Source organism: Dermacentor silvarum, chromosome 8 (genome assembly GCF_013339745.2).
Source record: "Dermacentor silvarum isolate Dsil-2018 chromosome 8, BIME_Dsil_1.4, whole genome shotgun sequence".
Lineage (NCBI taxonomy): Eukaryota > Metazoa > Arthropoda > Arachnida > Ixodida > Ixodidae > Dermacentor > Dermacentor silvarum.
In genome coordinates, this window is record NC_051161.1 from 29,376,620 (window position 1) to 29,394,236 (window position 17,617).

General features: G+C 49.1%; 2 protein-coding genes across 20 annotated transcripts in view; one reads left to right on the forward strand and one right to left on the reverse strand.

Moving 5' to 3' along the window:
* LOC119460942 (lysine-specific demethylase 5A) overlaps window positions 1–5,141 on the reverse strand; it is a 115,208-nt gene extending 110,067 nt beyond the window's left edge. For 16 of the 18 annotated variants that reach the window (XM_049672811.1, XM_049672795.1, XM_049672798.1 and 13 more), the window contains exons 1-5: window positions 5,081–5,141; window positions 3,081–3,247; window positions 1,641–1,718; window positions 954–1,013; window positions 631–693 (exon numbers count right to left, since the gene is read on the reverse strand). In XM_049672811.1, coding sequence (XP_049528768.1) covers window positions 631–693; window positions 954–1,013; window positions 1,641–1,718; window positions 3,081–3,247; window positions 5,081–5,126 — 414 coding nt within the window. In that variant the 5' untranslated portion in view covers window positions 5,127–5,141. Of the gene's footprint in view, window positions 1–630; window positions 694–953; window positions 1,014–1,640; window positions 1,719–3,080; window positions 3,336–3,641; window positions 3,837–5,080 lie in introns of those variants that run through there. The other 2 variants (XM_049672810.1, XM_049672809.1) reach the window with 2 other exon arrangements.
* The window catches only part of LOC119460945 (endosome/lysosome-associated apoptosis and autophagy regulator family member 2), an 82,222-nt gene continuing 69,147 nt past the window's right edge, over window positions 4,543–17,617 (forward strand). For both annotated transcript variants that reach the window (XM_037722092.2, XM_037722091.2), the window contains exon 1: window positions 4,543–4,593. In XM_037722092.2, the coding sequence (XP_037578020.2) occupies window positions 4,558–4,593 (36 nt within the window). In that variant the 5' untranslated portion in view covers window positions 4,543–4,557. The remainder of the gene's footprint in view (window positions 4,594–17,617) is intronic.

The window sequence follows — 17,617 nt, forward strand, 5'->3', positions numbered from 1 at the left end:
AACCTGCATTCACCTCAATACTCTAGTAAAATTGACATTGCACTCACAAGAACCGTTGTTGAGATGCGGTTTCTTGGCACAAAAGTAGCTAAGCCTATTATGCAACGAGCACAGTGGGCCTGGAAACAAGCTTTAAAACGATGGAAAATACACCACACAATGTAAAGAATAGGGGTACTAGTTTGAAATTATTTGTGTTCCATTCGTATTTGCTTTTTGTCATTGGCTCGAACACTCAACAGTTATTGCAGGGAAAAATAGAACCTGGTGATATGAACTACTACAATAAAAAGCCCTCAAGCACAGCACATTCTGCAGGTTTCTAAAAAAAAAATTATGGGGTTTTACGTGCCAAAACCAGTTCTGATTATGAGGCACGCCGTAGTGGGGGACTCCGGAAATTTGGACCACCTGGGGTTCTTTAACGTGCACCTAAATCTAAGTACACGGGTGTTTTCGCATTTCGCCCCCATCGAAATGCGGCCGCCGTGGCCGGGATTCGATCCCGCGACCTCGTGCTCAGCAGCCAAACACCATAGCCACTGAGCAACCACGGCGGGTTCTGCAGGTTTCTAACCCTCTCTCCGAAACATAAGATTGCAAAACAAGACATCAGGAGTGACCACTCACTTTATAAAGGTTATAGAGGTCAAGGGCCTTCTTTTCTATGTTGGGGATCTTCAGTCTTGACCCCTGCAGTAAGGAGAATGAAAGTTCAGGAATGTCCTAAGAGCAAAGCATTGCTATATGCAGAAGAAAGTGTACAGAGTAGCAGAGACGACAATAATTGTTTCAGTATTTTTACATTCCGGCTCACTTTATAAAAACATGCTAAGAGAACTGGCAGGAATAGCAAATCATTAGGCGCATACAAAAAGGTTGCGAATGCCAAAGAATACTCAACAATATGCTACACAGACAGGGTAAGCTATAGTAAGAGCAGTGTTTCTTACCTGCAGATCCCAAAATTTCGCTATTTGGTCTAAGAAGTTGAGCTTTATTCTCGTAGTTGCCTGGAAAATGGGAACAAGGCATCAAACAAATGGAAGAAAAGGTGTGACATGAAATGGTACAAGATTCACCGAGGCCTGTTGTGTCAGCCTTAATGCACGACACTGCAATCTCAATAGTTTAATTCAGATATTCTCTTCAGGGGCCAGTTGATTCTGTACACTGAGAACCTAAGTATCAGGTAAACAATGGGAGTTATACAGAAATGTAATCGGTAGGTATTACATTGAAAGGTAAACAATAAGAGTGATACTGAAATTTATTAATGCACTGCTTGTATACAGCAAACACCAGGACATAATTACATGCTCTAAATAAGTTTCCATAAATGCTTCTGCTATTGAGGCGTTACCCCAGCACATGCAATTACACATGCAGTACCTAACAGGGGTATGCTGGATACTGCAACTGCAACTAGTGCCAGCAAATGCTTTGCTGAAAGCATAGACAATTGCATGAGCACAATACAAAAACAGAATGTACACTAGACTCCAAATGAAATGAAAAGTGTGTAAATGTTAGATGTCGATACATATCAAGCTCCAGGCAACGAAAATAGATTTGAGACATGGGTTCTGTTCTAGTCTATTTGTGCAAGGAACATGGTTGAATCTGCAATGAAAACTCACTTCTAGTTCATTTAGACGCTGCACCCTTGGGGTGAACTTGAAGTTCTCCACATCCACTGCAAATGGTGGTTGCCAGTCCTAGAGGAAGCAGGCGTTCAGAAGCAAGCTTCAGTAGTCAGTAGAGTTATTGCCAGATGCATTCACTTTCTATTCAACATTTGTGCAATAGGTTCCACTGTGTGTCACACTTTTCCTACACTTCCAAGTGCAAATCATCGTATTTCCCGTAAGAACCCTCATCAGTATAATTTTATGCCAGGTTAAATGGTGATGAAATGTGGCGTCTATTCATTTTGATAATGCAACTAATGACACGTCCAAGAATTTGAACAGCTGCAAATTTAACAACACAGACTCGCGCTGAACTTTCAGCAGCGTGTACGTTTATTCGCGTATTTCATGTTGGTTCGCTCTTTTGTTTTTCTTTCTTTCAGTGCGCGCACGTCACGCGCTGGTCTTTGCGAGGTAGTGGCGGGGGCGACATTAAAATTGAATATAGAATGGGGGCTTTGCGCGAATCGTTCTAATCGGAACGCGCAACAGAACGCTTTGAAGCGGCGTCAAGAAGCGATTACGATGCGATACCAAACGCAAACAGAAAGTGATGATCTACGGTCTGCCCCCCGAAGTGCCCCACTCTGACGGGCGTCCTCGACCAATGAGAAATGAGAGAGGAGGCATCCCAGCCAGCCGACGCAGTACGCTGACGCCATTTTACAAGTCCGACATGTTGAGTAAAAAATATGCAATCCATGGCCATAATAGGCTGGAAGCTAAAGCTGCAGCAATTCTTGACCCAAGGGAGTTGCGTTTTGTGAAAACTGAGCTACCACGTCTAATTCGAGCAAATCCCAATTGCCCGCAGTGCTTAAGTGGTGGAGCCAGCTTTAGCTTTAGCCAGCAAAATGAACGCTTCTTTTTTTGTGTTTGCGACGCTGGTTTCTCACAGCCGAAGGTCGACGGGGAGACTTGGTTATTCCTTGGAAAGTGTCAGGCAATACAAAATGAAGGGCCTAGAATACCGCACCTCCTCAGCCACACACCCATAGGAAATGTACCCCCCTGTCGGCTAATGTGCACACCTGGTAGCGTGCATGAAAGGAAAGGTTTACTTCCTCGGTTCGCTTTCGCGCACAGGATTTATCTTCGTTCAACAAACGCCACTGAGCCTGCGTTAAATACAAAAGCTTCGCTGAATGAGCCACAGAGCGTCTCCCAGCTCTACCCGTGTCACTGTGGGCAACACGCCTTTGGGGATTTAAATCCCCGCATGAAAACAAAAGACGCCATGTTCGTATTTGATAATGCGTCTCAATGGCATAGAGTTCGTATTTATAGGCGTCGCACACAGGTCTGCTTGGTAAGACAGAGCAACATGTGTTGACAGAACCATGGGTCGTCAGCGAAAGTGTGGAAACATAGTAACGTTCGAGTACTAACCGGGGGTGGCCTGATTTTGCAAATCCCAGTCTGTTCCGCGATGGGTCGAATTTTCGCTATGTATGCCATGGGGTCCTTAAACTCTTCGGGCGTCGGCTCAAACACCGGTGCCTCCGGTGGAGGAACGAATTCACCGTCCGGGTTCGTCATTTTCCGGGCACGCTGTCCTTAGGAGAAAGAGAATACGCGATTATTTACTTCACTACGAGACATGTCCACGTCTGTCCATTTTCTTCTCACGCACGAGTGACTCGCAGCGGTCCGCTCCGCGAGAGAAAGTAGATCTAAAGTGCGATCACACACATGGTGAATTGCTTGCGGAATTTTTAGCAAAACGCAATCTATTAACAGGCTATTGGAATGCACATTTTTCATTATATATACGACGGAAAACGCCGTGCAAAATTGGTAACGCGATAGAAGTACGCGGAATAACACTTGTGCGGGCGAACTTTTCGCTTTCGTGCTGCTGCAATTCAGGGAACAATCGTGTCTCTAGAAGCATTCCAAGTTTTTAAGCTTACGTTCGCTTTAGCTGCACTGGATTGATAGGAAAATTACCCAAGTTTACGGTGTGACATAAGCACAATCTTTCAATCAATGTGAAGGATCCATTCGCAAGCCTACGGACTTGGTACAGGAATCGTCCACTGCGTGTCCTACGGTCCTGGCGTTCGTGACGGTGTGCTTGTTCGCGTACTGTATTTGCGCAGCTCTGCTGGGCTTTTGTCTCACTTCACCGATTGGAATTTTCCTTATCTTACAGCGCGGTTCTTCGTGTTTACCGATGTGTTAGTGGACGAGCGACGCCTAGAAAGCCGTTTCTCGGGGCCTATTTAGGGGTTTATCGCCGATGTGTCACGGGCATCCGCGGCCTTCAGATCAATGTTACTGCGTGTGATTACACCTTATATTGTACAACAGCCGGTGTGCTGAGTGGCTTCCCTTTTTTTTGTTTTTTTTTTTGTTTTTTTTTTTGTTAAGGCTCTACTGCAGTGTGCAACTTGTACAGTTTTTGTGATAACTAGTTGTGCTCAGTTTATCGTTTTTACATCTACTGTCGTACGTCATTCCGGTACATGTTGCTTACCGATATTCAGACAGACGAAATTTGGGAACGGTTGGTAAGCGGTAATCGTTGAAGGGAGCCGCCCTGACTGCCGCGTTGCGAAATGGCGATTGCCTTGCCTGTTTCGTAACATAAGTTTCACATTGAATTCAGCTGAGAGGGTCAAAGTTGAAGGGAACACCGTCAAGCCGCTGCTCCAAAACTGTCGAACCATATTACGGTGTTGGACATTTTTAGTCGTTCACATTAAAGGTCGTAAAACACCCGTGTGAATGGTTCTACCGGAGCTATAAACGGAGCAAGCAAGTAATCCACCACCCAAGTGCCGCGTATGAATCGCAGCAGTGCCTCGCAAAATGCCCTTCAGCGTGTGCTCAGCGAGACTAGCAAGATGCCAGCATAGAGTGGATGCCGGCGACCAAACTCCCAGGGCAGTTGCCCAGGGTCGAAGGTAGGGTGGCCATCACCTCTTGTTCATCGGCGATGACAGTGCAGCCCCTAATAAGGTGTGCTGGTCCAGAAGCTTGTCTCCAGCAGTTTGCAGTTGACTTAAAGCTCTGGTGTTAAAATATTCACCGGGGTAAAATTTCCGGAGCACGTTTCCTTCGCCTCGGCGAATGTGTCGGGAGGGCCGTCGGCCATTCCTGATTCGTATTGTGTGTAATTTGTCTTTTAGTTTAATTGTCGGTGCTAACGTTCCCGCAAAAGGGACCAGAAGCGTTGCAACGTGTCGCGACCCTGGTTGGAGGACTGTTACTGCTAAGGATAGAGCTATTTAGTCATTTAGCCACGTGGCTGTAGCATTACGTTAACCCTGGTGTTCTTCGTCGCCCTTGCCAGGTGCCATGTACGTACTTACGCATGCGGGAAGCGGATTAGCGCGCACTTATCAACGCACCAGCGTGCGATACCCCTAATGAACGCAGGTTACCTGTTGCGAAAGGTGCTGCAAACAGTGGCTTCGATGGCTTGTGCATGAAGCGATGACGCAGCCGCACATACAATTAGGACGTTGGGGGCGATGCCAGTGACGTATCTAGACAGCGGGCAACACGCTCTAACTGCTCTTAACTTCGCAAACTAGAAAAGCGCCGGATTAGCACACGTTTGGAAAACGTAGAGGAGTGCGGTCTTTCACGCTGGGTGTTCGAGCTTATTTGAAAAAAAAAAAAAAAAAATTGACAGTCACTTTAGCATACGCCGAAGAGGATGAAGGCGAAAGCCTGCGCGCTCACGAGACATTGATTAAATTACTTGACATTCTTATTCGAATGCGTTATTTCTTACTTGTTTTCTTCCAAGGGCCACCAAAGGTCGTGAGTGGGTTCGAGTGCCTTAATTGACGCTACCTTAATAACTGGCTTAACTTCACCCTAATTAACACCAAAGGTCGAGGGTGCGACTCCCACCAAAGGGCGTGGGTTCGAGTGCTTGATGAGCACTATATAATAGTTAACTGTGCCTTAATTCGCCTTAACACAAAAGGTCATGGGTTCGAGTGCCTGAATTAACTATTATCTTAATTTGACTTTCTTTGTCATGATGAGCAGCATCGGAGCCAGCTGTGGAAGACGACGACGAACACGCGAGCAGGGGCACGAGCGCGTCTCTATGACCACGTGACTTTTTGTACCTTTCGTGTAGTCGACGCGTTTTCGCTCAAGGACATGAAGGTGAACTGAACGATGATACATACCCATGAGGCTTTTTCGCCTGAATGCGCTCCGGTGTATGTCGTGCAACATGGTCAGATTTTATGGTGTCATTGTCGCGGAGGAACAAGAAAAACCGGTTTGTTTGGAACCGTTGTTGCTTTATTCCATAATTGTGTTCTGGCACGGAGGTAGTAATGTAGTCGGGAATGTGGCGCCGGCACTGTACCCATGGAAGAAGGAAAGAAAATAAAAGGCAGCATGACGTCACGCAGCCAGTCTTGGCTAGCCAACTTTCCGTGAAGCAGTTCTCACATCCCTCTCCCCACAGGCAGGCGCTGAGCCGTGCTCCTACTAGGGTTGCAGAAATATGTCTCTTTCTCACTTCAACCTCCCCCCCCCCCCCCCTCCCTCCGTGAGGCAGTTTCCTTCGCCTGTTTTCGCGTGCCTCTCGGCTCGCCTGCGTGTCGTCTGTGGATCGGCTGCGCTCGGCGGATTCGGCCCAGTTTATTTGGTTCTCGGTAAGGTTTAATAGATGCGCACTTGTCCGTGTGCTTTGCCAACCGCCCTGTGCACGTTTTCTCCCGATGTTCTTGTGCAGCTTCGGTCGTTTCTTGCAACATACACATCTATATATATTTTTAGGGGTGTTCGAATAGTAAAATTTTCGAATCGACTACGAATATTCGAGGAAAATAACCTTCAAAGTATTGAATATTTTATTTTTAAGAAAGCAAACTATTATGTTAACTCGGAGTCCGTCTGACAAATAAAAAAAAAAACGTGTTCTTAATTATATCCGATACATAAATGCCATGCCGTTTAATTATAACTGGACGTCCGGTCAACTGAGGGGCTTGTAAATGACAAATTACAGTAGTCTGGATGCATCATGACATTGACTAATAAAACGAGGACAGCGCGTCATCGTATGTATCTAAAGCGTTGTGTTCATTGAAGGGGCCAAGCACTGCAAATCAACTACAGCGCTGTACACCTGGCTGAAGAGATGCAACCGAGGTGAGAGCTAGTGATTAAAAACAAGAAGAAAAGCTTCGCTGAAATTGAGAAAACAAGCTCGCAAAGCTTTTCGTTCGTAAGTGCTCTTTGCCATTGGCCGGCCTTCGAAAATATGTCCAGCATCAACATTGGCTGAAATTCTCTCTTACGAACAGTTCTTACGTAAGATGGTTTTGCGAATACGGGCCCTGGTGGCTCTGCCGATCCGCCGCTATCATGCAGCAGCACAATCATTCCAACCACTCTCCGCTTCCGTCGGCCTTTTTGTCTCGAGATTCCAATAAGTGTTATTGTCTCTTATACTTCAATGGGAACGCATATTCGCCAATTCCGAATAGTGGTTTGTCGAATCTAAGAGCAAATACTTATTCGATTCGTAATCGAAATATCGGGTATTCGGATATCGTCTTTCGCAGCCGCGCCTAGCTGTTTTCTTTTCGGCTGTGAAAACCTGCATACCGCGACATGATACACGATCACGTGATGGTCCGACCTTGGCAGGCGCGTTGCAAAGGCGTTTACAACGGTCAGCAGCCGCCATTGCTTTGCGCTGCATGGGCTTCAGAACCTCCGCTGCCGCAAGCTTTGCTTGTATCAGCTGGAAGCGACGGGGTCGGGTCAGAAGCCAGGCTGACCCGTTCCGACGCGACCGCGTTTACATGCGTTTTACCAAGTGGGTCGAGCAAGTCGATCTTCTCCGATGCTCCCTCGGTCTAACCCGCTACGTTTTGGCCCGACAAGCGCTTTCAACCCGAGGTTTTCGTTAACGTAGACGATTCTCGGGGGCTTGAAGGACTTGGACGCTCCAGGCAGCCTCGACGTCGCTCCGCAATTCGAACTTTAGCGAGCGTTCCTAACACAAAGGGTACATACAAAAATACGTAAGGAGAGCGTCCCTTTTTCTCGACTTGTTGCGTCGTTCTAGCTTTTATTGCGATAGCAATTATATGGACACTCAAAAGCAGATTTCTGCCGTCGCCGTGAGGTTCCGTATGACGTCAATGGAGATGAAATCGTCGCCGCGCGCCGCCGAACGCTGTATGTGCGAGTGAAAGGGCGCGAGGGACGCGCTCTTTCACGGGGAGTGAACGCACGGCTTAAGGAAGCACGGCGCAGAACGCGCGTTTGTTCTCCGCCGTAGTAGTGATTTTATTGAAGAAGAAAATAAGCGTCACTTTCTTCTTCAATAAAATCACTACTACGGCGGAGAACAAACGCGCGTTCTGCTCCGTGCTTCCTTAAGGGCTGCAGAAGTAGGCGTCTCTTTCCTCCTTTACAATCACCATATATGTAGAGCAAACGCGCCTTCTTCCGACGCGCGAGAGGCCGTGGGGGAGGGAAGGGAGGTGACGTTTAGCTGCGGCACCAAGTGCCTATTTATATCAGAGTATATCAGGGCAACAGTCACCAACGCCGCAGGCATTTTGAGCGAACGCGGGCAAAACGCAGACGGCGTCGACAACAGTTCTGCGCGTTGCCGGTGCTGCTGCATGTCCAAGTTTATACAGCTGATAAAGCTAATATCATTGCTCCGTATAGCTCTCTACAATTTTGCTATCGCAATTGATGCTTCGCCTTTCAGGTGAAACTGCGACAACCTTTTTGTTCCGGTGGCAGCGTCGTACTCACTGTAAAAGACGTTTACACGCTTTGGGTTAAGGGCTAGTTTCCCCAGGATCGTGTCCGCGTGTAGAAAAGCATTATGATCATCAGCATTGGCTCGAGCATCGTCGTCTTTTTCCGCAGCTGGCTCGTTGGCGCCCTTCGGTTTGCGCTCGTGCCGTTGGATGTCGAGCACGTGCTCGGCACGCGCAGATCGCGACCGTAGACCGACAGACGTGTACAATTTCGCCTCCATGTGCGTGGTGGTTTGGCTCCATGTGCGTGGCGGTTTCCCGCCAGTTGTGCCTTAGCAAAGTTGTTAGAGCGGATGACTAACATGACTGATAGGCCATGACATCGATAACATCACATGCTCGTCAGTTACGTCACGATTGACGATAATAAAATCACGTGTGACGCATACCCGCATTGAATATGCGCGTATGAACCAGGGACGAGAAAGAAGGAAGGAAAGAAAGAAAGAAAGATGGAAGCTAACAAAGAAATCACGCGTGGCTCATACTCGCGTTGGATTTGTGGGTATGAGTCGCCGAGAGCAGGAGCGGGAGAGATCTCACAGGATCCTGACGCTGCCGTGCAGTGTGCCGCGGCTATGAGCTGTGCCTCATATGCTAGTCTATGACGATGGGGCGGACTTGGCGCAGCAAACGCACTACTTGGCCATCGCGCCGGGCGAAAACAAGACGCCGGTGTCCTTGCTCTTTGACGAACATGCCGAAGACGCTAAATATAATCAATAATGGTAATATATAAATTTACTATAGCAATGTTCACTACAGCAGACCCACCATAGATGGCAGCTTCACAGTAGTGGAAGGGCTATGAATTTTTTGCTCAGCGCTCGCTACTTTCCAGTCAAGAATGCTTCGTCACGCTCGTATGCTGTTCGTGACCTGCACTCCTAAAAAAGAAGGGAAAAAAATGGAAAGAAGAAGCCGGTGTTCCGTGCATTGGGGCTCGAGAAAGATCCCCAGGTAGTCAAAATTAATCCGGAGTCCCCCACTACGGCGTGCCACATAATCAGACCATATTTTTGGCATGTAAAAACTCTAGGATGTAACGTAATTTTCCCTCTTAAATAGTTTGCACCCTTTCGGGCTTATGTTGTGCCACAACAATAATCGTCATCGATATTGCCCGCATTTCCTTTCTTTAACGCTGCGCGCCCTGTACTTCCAGGTCACGAATAATAAAGAATTGCGGCAGAACCCATCTCACGAATACTGTGGACGGTGATGCGTGCGCATTGAATCAATATAGCCGCACAACGTATTGCCACCGTCGAAACAAGTTATGCATGAGGCGTGTACTTCAGCGGGACTCCTCCTCCGCGCTTCCCCAAGAACACTCAGCGACATCTAGCGCCGCCGCCGCGAAGCCTGCGCGTAGCCTCCGAAATCCATTCCGCGCCGATTTGTGCGAACGCCGAGAAACGCGTCATGCGGTAACTGAGCTCCTCGCGCTTCTTTCTGGACACGCTACGCCATCTAGTAGCACTACCGAGAAGTCCGCACGTGGCCTCCGAGACCAGGAGGGTTGCGCGCCGGCGCCTGCGAATGCTGGCAATCGTTCCCTCGCGCTTGCCGCACACTCAGTGGCACAAACTCAGTGACGTATGTTGGCGAGAGGTTCATTGAAGAGCCGCACATATCCAATGCATTCATGGCGCAGCTCGCTAAAGCGTTGGCACGAAAGGCGTTCATTGAAAGCGGAACATACCCGGTGCATTTGTGGCGCAGCCTGCTAATGCGTCGGGTTGCCATCCTTGAGGAGCCCTTGTGACGAGGGCTCGATTCCGCTCAGCATCGGATAAATTTAAGGGATCTTTTTCATCATTGTAGAGTGGCACACCCCAAGAGGCACATACCTAGTTACCCAAGATGGCATTTATATATTAGACCACTGTCGGAGGACCTTTTGCTAGGCGCAGGGCCACAGAGTTGTCAGACAACAGAGGCAATGCGTGCTTTTTCACGCTTCTTAGGCGACACGGGCCTGGACTCACGCTTGTGATAATCATTTGTGCAATGTGTCCTTTCACCTAGTTCCTCCCATTATCATCCCCCATTGTGACCCTCTTTCTTCCCATCCTTCCCTTACGTAGAGTAGCAGGCCAGATGCTCCATATTCCGGCCGACCTCTCTACTTTTTCACATCAATAAACTACTTCTTCTACTTCTACCCAAGATGGCGTCAAATACGTTCATTGACGAGCGGCGCACACCTGCTGGCACATACCCAGTGACCCAAGTTGGTCAAATGGTTGGTTTCAAACCTCAGTGCAGCATGCAGCCCGATGCGCTAACCATTCGACCACGGACTAGCAATGACCCGGATTGGCGAGAAAATGGTTAGATACAAACGTATAGGTAGGTAGATAGCCCCCGGAAAGTTCGGGTAGCACCCAAAGAATGCTAACGCATTAAAAGTTCAATGATAAAATGAGGGAGGCTGGCACAAAAGTAGGGATCGCGCGTGCCTGCATAAGACGCTGTGATATGATTTCTCGGAAACTGGCCACTATGTCTGTCTGGCTCCAATCCGGTCCGTGGCAGTTATTTCCTCGAAGTCGTCCGTCCCCCTCATCATATCACACAAAGGACACTGCGAACCGGCGAGGTCATTTTCCTCAAGACGTCCTAGTTGATCAAGATTAGCCGAAATGTCGCACCACTTCAGCCGACACTCAATGTCCTCGTCGTACAGCGTTCAAATATGTCATTCATTCTGTGCACCCTGAGCCACGTATTCAACAGTTCCACACAGTCGCTTTGGCGCAACACGCACATCACAAGGGGCTCGCAGCTTTTGTCACTCCCAACAGCACACGTCAGTACAATTTTTTGATATCATCCTATAGCATATCTCGCGCAGCTTCAGATAGCTATCCATCTATCGGTGCCTCTAACCGTTTTCCCGCCAGCCTGGGCCACTGGGTAGTCCATGGTGTAATACGAGTTGAGCATCGGGCTGCTATGCTGGAAGAACCGGGTTCGAAACCAACCGTCGGACCAACTTAGATCACTGGATACGTAACACTCGGTATGTGCCGCTCATCATGAACCTCTTTAACACCAACTTGGGTCACTGGGTTGCCGCTCTTCAATTAAGATAAGAATAATAATTTGAAATTTATCCTGTGCTGGGCAGAATAGAACCCGCGTCATATATATTCAGACAACCTTGTTACAGTCATGCACGCGCGGACTTCGCAGCGGCGCCCCTAGATGGAGCAGCGTGTTCAGTGGGAGGCGCATTAGAGGAACCCGGTTGCATACGCGGTTCACACATGACACGTTTGTGCGTTGGCAATACCGCGTGTCGCGAAACTGCTTCAATGCTATAATCGCATTGACGTCGACATTCATCGCGAGATGAGTTCTGCCGGAACATTTATTAAAGCGTAGCTTCCTTTGCCTACCTCGCCTGGGTTTGTAGTGGGTTTTAATGTGATCGGCATTATTGGGATACATCACGCTCTTTCCGGCGATGTTTTTCTCTTACTTCAGCGGCGGTGCCGGTCTTGCGGGGGAAAGAAAAAAAAAAAAAAAAAAACAAGAAGGCTCGCCTTCGCGTATCCGTGGCAGCGGCATTGCGTTAGAATCTCTACAATGTCTTCATAAAGCCTTCCGTGTCACTTTGTGCGCACATTCAATGAACACAAACTTGTGTTTCGGCTCTTTATGCACTCGCACAAAGCTTCGCTGTATATAGATGCCGACTCGTTGGATCTGCTGCATCCCCCCCTCCTCCCCCCTTCTTTTCAGTTTGTTGTTCTTCCAGTCTGTGACGAGAGTCCTCATACGAGTGGGCTGCGGTTCCCACGTCTAAGCCAGCGCGCCAGTAAGCCAGCGCGCTTGGTGGCACAGACTATATATGTATGAGTAGCGTGCGGAGGGTCAAGCTACGAGGCAGGCAAATGCAACCCAATAAAAACAAGAGAAGAGGCAGGGAAAAAAAAAAAAAAGGCGCGATTGCAGACGCTCCCATTGTAACTTCGCTCTGTGGGATTTTGATATTGTGGTTCCTGGGTGTTTCTTTAGCATTTGTTTGTTTGTTTTTTTTTTTTCATTTGATTGTCGTGCGTTTACTCTTTCAACTTGGCGCGAAGTGCGAGAGCACGCGACCGTCAAGGCAACGATGTCTGAGGCCTGGAGACAAAGAGCCCTCTCCTAAGCGTCCGTTTGGTGTAACGGACCGACGTGAGGCCCAAGCTACGAGGAAACTCATTATTTTAATCGTTTTCCTTCCTTCCTTCCTTCCTTCCTTCCTTTTTTTTTTTTTTTTTTTTTGAGTGGAGCTGTGTAAGCCGACCGTTAGTGGGTATGTCCCGGACAAAATACCTCGCCGAGCCAGGCGCTGGCCGAGCGATGATTCACTACGTTGCCTAGCAACCAACTCGCGGAGCGGCGTGCACGTGCTTCGCCTCCTCTCCATGCCGTGCACATGTTGCCTTGACATGGAACGTTAAGGAGAGGGAAGGGGAGCATGTGCGCGGCGCATGCTCCCCTTCCCTTATGTTCGGAAGAGAGAAAGAGAAAAATGAGAGAGAGAAAGAAAGAAATTGTAGCAGCACCAACGAGGCAACGCGCAGAGCTGCTGCGGACGCCGTTCGCGTTTCCCCGCTTCTCTACGTTCGCGCCGAACGCGCGCGGTGTCCGTGACTGCAGCAGGCGCCTCTGGCGGCGGCTCGGCAGGTTTCGACCAGCCACGCCCCGGCAAGTTTGGAGGCTTGGAGGCAGCTTGGTCGTGACGTCACCTGGGAGATAAGGCTCGGAGCCGCCGCGACGGCGGCAGAACTTCGTTGACTCTGTGGCGAGTACATATAGCTTTGACATGGGATGACCAAAAAAGATCCGGACACCCGAAGAAGCCGCTCATCTCGATGCACGTCGCGCAACCATGCGACAATCTGCGCGTGGTTAAAAAAAAATTTCATTATGTGGTTTTAGGTGCCGAAACCACGATCTGATTATGAGGCACGCCGTAGTGGGGGACTCCGGAAACTTGGACCACCTGGGGTTCTTTAACGTGCACCTAAATCTAAGTACACGGGTGTTTTCGCATTTACTGATTTATCGGTAGGTCTGCTGATTTCTCCAAATTTTTAGTGATCCAGTCATAGAACATCGAGAATGTACTGACTTTGGCATGTTACAGAAAAAAAAATACATTTTTCAAAATGTTTTGCTTTTTCTATTGCTTTTTACGAAATGTACTTTTGCAATGGGTCGCTGTTGGGCTCAAGCGCGATCATATTTTATACATCATGAAAGCAATAAGCGACACGTGGCTCTCTTTTTTTTAAACAGCGAAGCTGTTAAGCCAGCCGTAAAACGTGCGCGTTTCACGAAAAACCAGCCGCACCATAGCCATGGCAACCAGCGACGCCGCAGCTGCCTGCCACTGCGTTGCCTAGCAACCACCTCGCGGAACGTCGCGCGGTATGCGCGGGAGAGAGAAAGAGAAAATGAGAGCGAGTGCGCGCGTCGCGCGCTATGCTCGGGAGAGAGAATGAGAGAGAGAGAAACAAATTGTAGCAGTACCAACGAGGCAACGCGCAGAGGTGCTGCTGACGCCAACCGCGCTTCTCCGTCGCCCCCCCCCCCCCCCCCCCATTAGCGCCGTACGTTCGCGGTGTTCGTGACTGCAGGATTAATTAATTTATTTATTGCAATACCCTCAGTGCCTAAGTGGCATTGCAGAGGGGGTGGGTACATTCTGATTAGACAAGCGCAATGTAAAGAACAACAAAGCTATGTATAAAAAAACCAAAACAAAACAAGAAAAATAATGATTAACAGAGCAGTTTAACAGGTTTAACAATACCAAAGGCCTTGAATCACAATAGCGTTAGCAACGTTATTATGCATGTAAAATACAAAACTAATTGAATTAACAAATAGCTGCGCAGGTTATTTTGTGAAGTGGTGAACAACTGCGGCCTTGAATGACTGTACTACAGTGTACTAGAAGTACACTGTAACTGTACATCTTGAATGCTGGCGATGGCACTGGGAAGGTGGTTCCAGTCTGACCTAGCCTTTGGTATAAATGAATCATGAAACAAACCCCCGGTGGTCGAAATTAATCCGGAGCCCTCCACTACGGCGTGCCTCATAATCAGAACTGGTTTTGGCACGTAAAACCTCATGAATCATGAAACAGGTTAGTGTGGCAAAAAGGAATGGTGACCTTATGCTCGTGATCAATATGTGCTGACAAATACGATGGCTGTGATAAAAGCTCGCGTTTCAGTGACTGGTTCAAGAAAAAATTTTATGAAAGAGACAAAGACGTGAAATTTTTTTTTCTCCTTATGCGCCTCTGGCGGCGGCTCAGCCGAGCTCCCAACAGCTGCGCGCTACTGCGCATGCGCCGTGACGTCATCCCGGCGTTTCGTCTCACCTGAACGTCACGCTCGCGATGCTCTCAAAACTGCGCATGCGCGAAAATATAAACAAACTGCACATAAGGATTTCTGTTTCTTGAAGATTCGCCTGTGTCTAGGTACTACTGGGGAGTTGTCGCTCCTTGAATATCTGACTTTGAACCTAGGTACTACGGCAGAGAACTTCCTTTGCTCGTTTTGTATGCGTTTTTCCCTAGGCTAGCCGGCATGTGCGTTTGCGGTCTCGTCTCGCCGTCCCGTCGGGTCATAGAAAACTCCATGCTCCGGGTAGGGGTTGTGCCCGCGGGCCGTTGACGACGCTACACGCCTCGCTGCCGAGAAGCCGCGTCGCTCAAGTTTTCAACGACGAAAGTAGGCACGCTCACAGCGAACAAAGGGAACAAGACGGCGGGATGAAGGTGCCCGTGTGTTGAGGCGACAGCAATGACGCCGACACGGTAAGTTTTTTTTTTTTTTTTTTTTGTTGCAGTGAAAGTGCGACGACGCGAGCGTTCGCTCTCGCGCAAGCGGACACTGCTCTCGTTTGTGCCCCGGTGCCGCGGCGGAAGCCGTGATCGTTGGGGTGTTGTGGAACGCGACACTAACCCCACGACCCTCTCGTCTAGATGGCACGCTGCTTTGCGTAGCTCCAACCGCGACGACCAACTCTGGGCGACCCAGCAAGCCTGCGATGCGGCGAACAACACGTCGACGTCCCCACGTGGGAGGCCTAGGCCCAGCCACCACCTCTTGCTGGTTTTAATAAAGTTTATTCAGTCAGTCAGGTAGACTGCTCCCTCCCTTATAGTGAGATTATATTTGAATCATCAAAACAGTGATGCGTTTATTTAGGAATACCATCGATCCCTTAACAGCAGCCACAGTTGTGCCTAGTCACCACCAGCCCAGCGTTTTCTCCGTTCCAACGCCGGCGGCGGGAAGCCAGCATCGCGTAAACAAACCTCAAGTCTCGGAAGCCAAACGAGCAAAGGAAGTTCTCCGCCGTAGTACCTAGTCAAAGTCAGATATTCAAAGAGCAAAAGCCCCCAAATTTTCTCTCGTAACACGACTTCGCGCGCAGTGAGCTCCGCTAGGGACAAACAGGGCAAAACCGGCAACTGGACAACTCCTCAGTAGCAGTAGTAGTCCCTATGAGCAGTTTTTTTATTTTTTTCGCGCATGCGCAGTTTAGAGAGCATGGCGAGCGGGAAGTTCAGGTTTTCGTCTGCTGCGCGCCGCCCGTACACTGTGAATAGCTTTCGCCCCACATCCCCTACGTGTGCCGAGGACTGCAAGTGCTTCGCGAGGCGTTCCCCGATGCCACGGACCACGAGGAAATGCTTATAGGCTTCGTATAGCCATGACCAGCTAGGAACCGATCAGCTCCGCTGTGTCTTTAGCCTTGTGCCACTAGTGCAACCTACCCCGATTTTTTTTTCTTTCTCAAAACGTACTGAACACTTCAGACTTCAGGTAACATATGCCATCTGAGGCACTTTCAAAGCTGGTTCGAAGGTTAAAACAAGATGTATTTTTAACAGTTATGGTATTCGAGATTTCCTGTGCTCCGTGTGGTTTAATTCTCAAACCACTCGTCGCGTCAAGGTGATTGCACATGACACAGTGTATAGAAGAAGAAATAAAGTTTATTTAAAGAGCCGGCACTTTGCTTTTAGTTGCCTCAGGTGTCGGCTCGAAGTCCTTAGACTCGGGCGGCATCTTCGGCTTGCCGGACGGCCCAGAGCAGATCTCACGTGACTTCCGCTTAACACGTGTTGTCATGGCAATCGTGGAGCTCCTAGGTGCCTAGGGACATAATTGCTTAGGGACTTTTGAGGCACTGGTCTGCACGGCCGCGCGGCGGCTGTTAGTTACTGAGCGTGGCTCTCATCTCCGGGACCGGGCGCAGCGACCTTGCTGAGCGCAGCTCCTACGTGCGTAGGGAGCGAATCGTTTAGGGCGCGTTGAATGTCAGGCGGTGTCTGGGCCACGCCGGCCGCGCTTTATTATTGTAGCGTTTGTTCTAGTGGCGGAAATCCTTGCAGTAGTGGTGGTGTGGCATGACGGCTTTTGATCTCGGTGAACTGTGGTGGTGTAAACAAGCGGATACTGCTCGCGTTTGTACCTCGGTGCCGCGGCCGAAGCCGCTGTACCGGGCGCCGACGCGAAGCGGCGGTCGTTGGGTTGTTGCGGAGCGCAGCGTATACCAACACCCCAAATAAAGAAATACTGCTCCAGTCAGGTAGACTGCTCCCTCCCTGATAGTGAGATTATATTTGGATCACCAAAACAGTGATGCGTTGAGAGAGAAACGATGGTATTCCTAAATAAACTCATCACTGTTTTGATGACCCAAATATAATCTCACTATCAGGGAGGGAGCAGTCTACCAGACTGGAGCAGTATCTTCTGTTTGTTTGTAGTAAGCATAAGTTTACGGCCTCTTTCTTGTTTAATTTAACGTGCGGTGGCGGGAATTAGCGTCTTTCGAGTCTGTAGTGTTGTGTTAGGTCACTGAACTTGGTCAGGCGATCGCCCCACAGCTGTTGTGATTGTTGTTGCAGCGTGTCTGTCGTAGTGTCGATCCGGCAGATCCGACGCCCCGCACTCGGGGGCGGAGGCGAGACTCGGCGAGTGAGACCTCGAGCCGCGGCGTGGGCCGCCTTTGCCCGCGAGCGGAACGTCGGTGTGTGCCGGGGTCCAGAGGAGGAAGACCGTAGAACTAACAATAAGCACTGACCTGTGCCGGCAGTTTAGAGAGCATGGCGAACATTTGCTACTT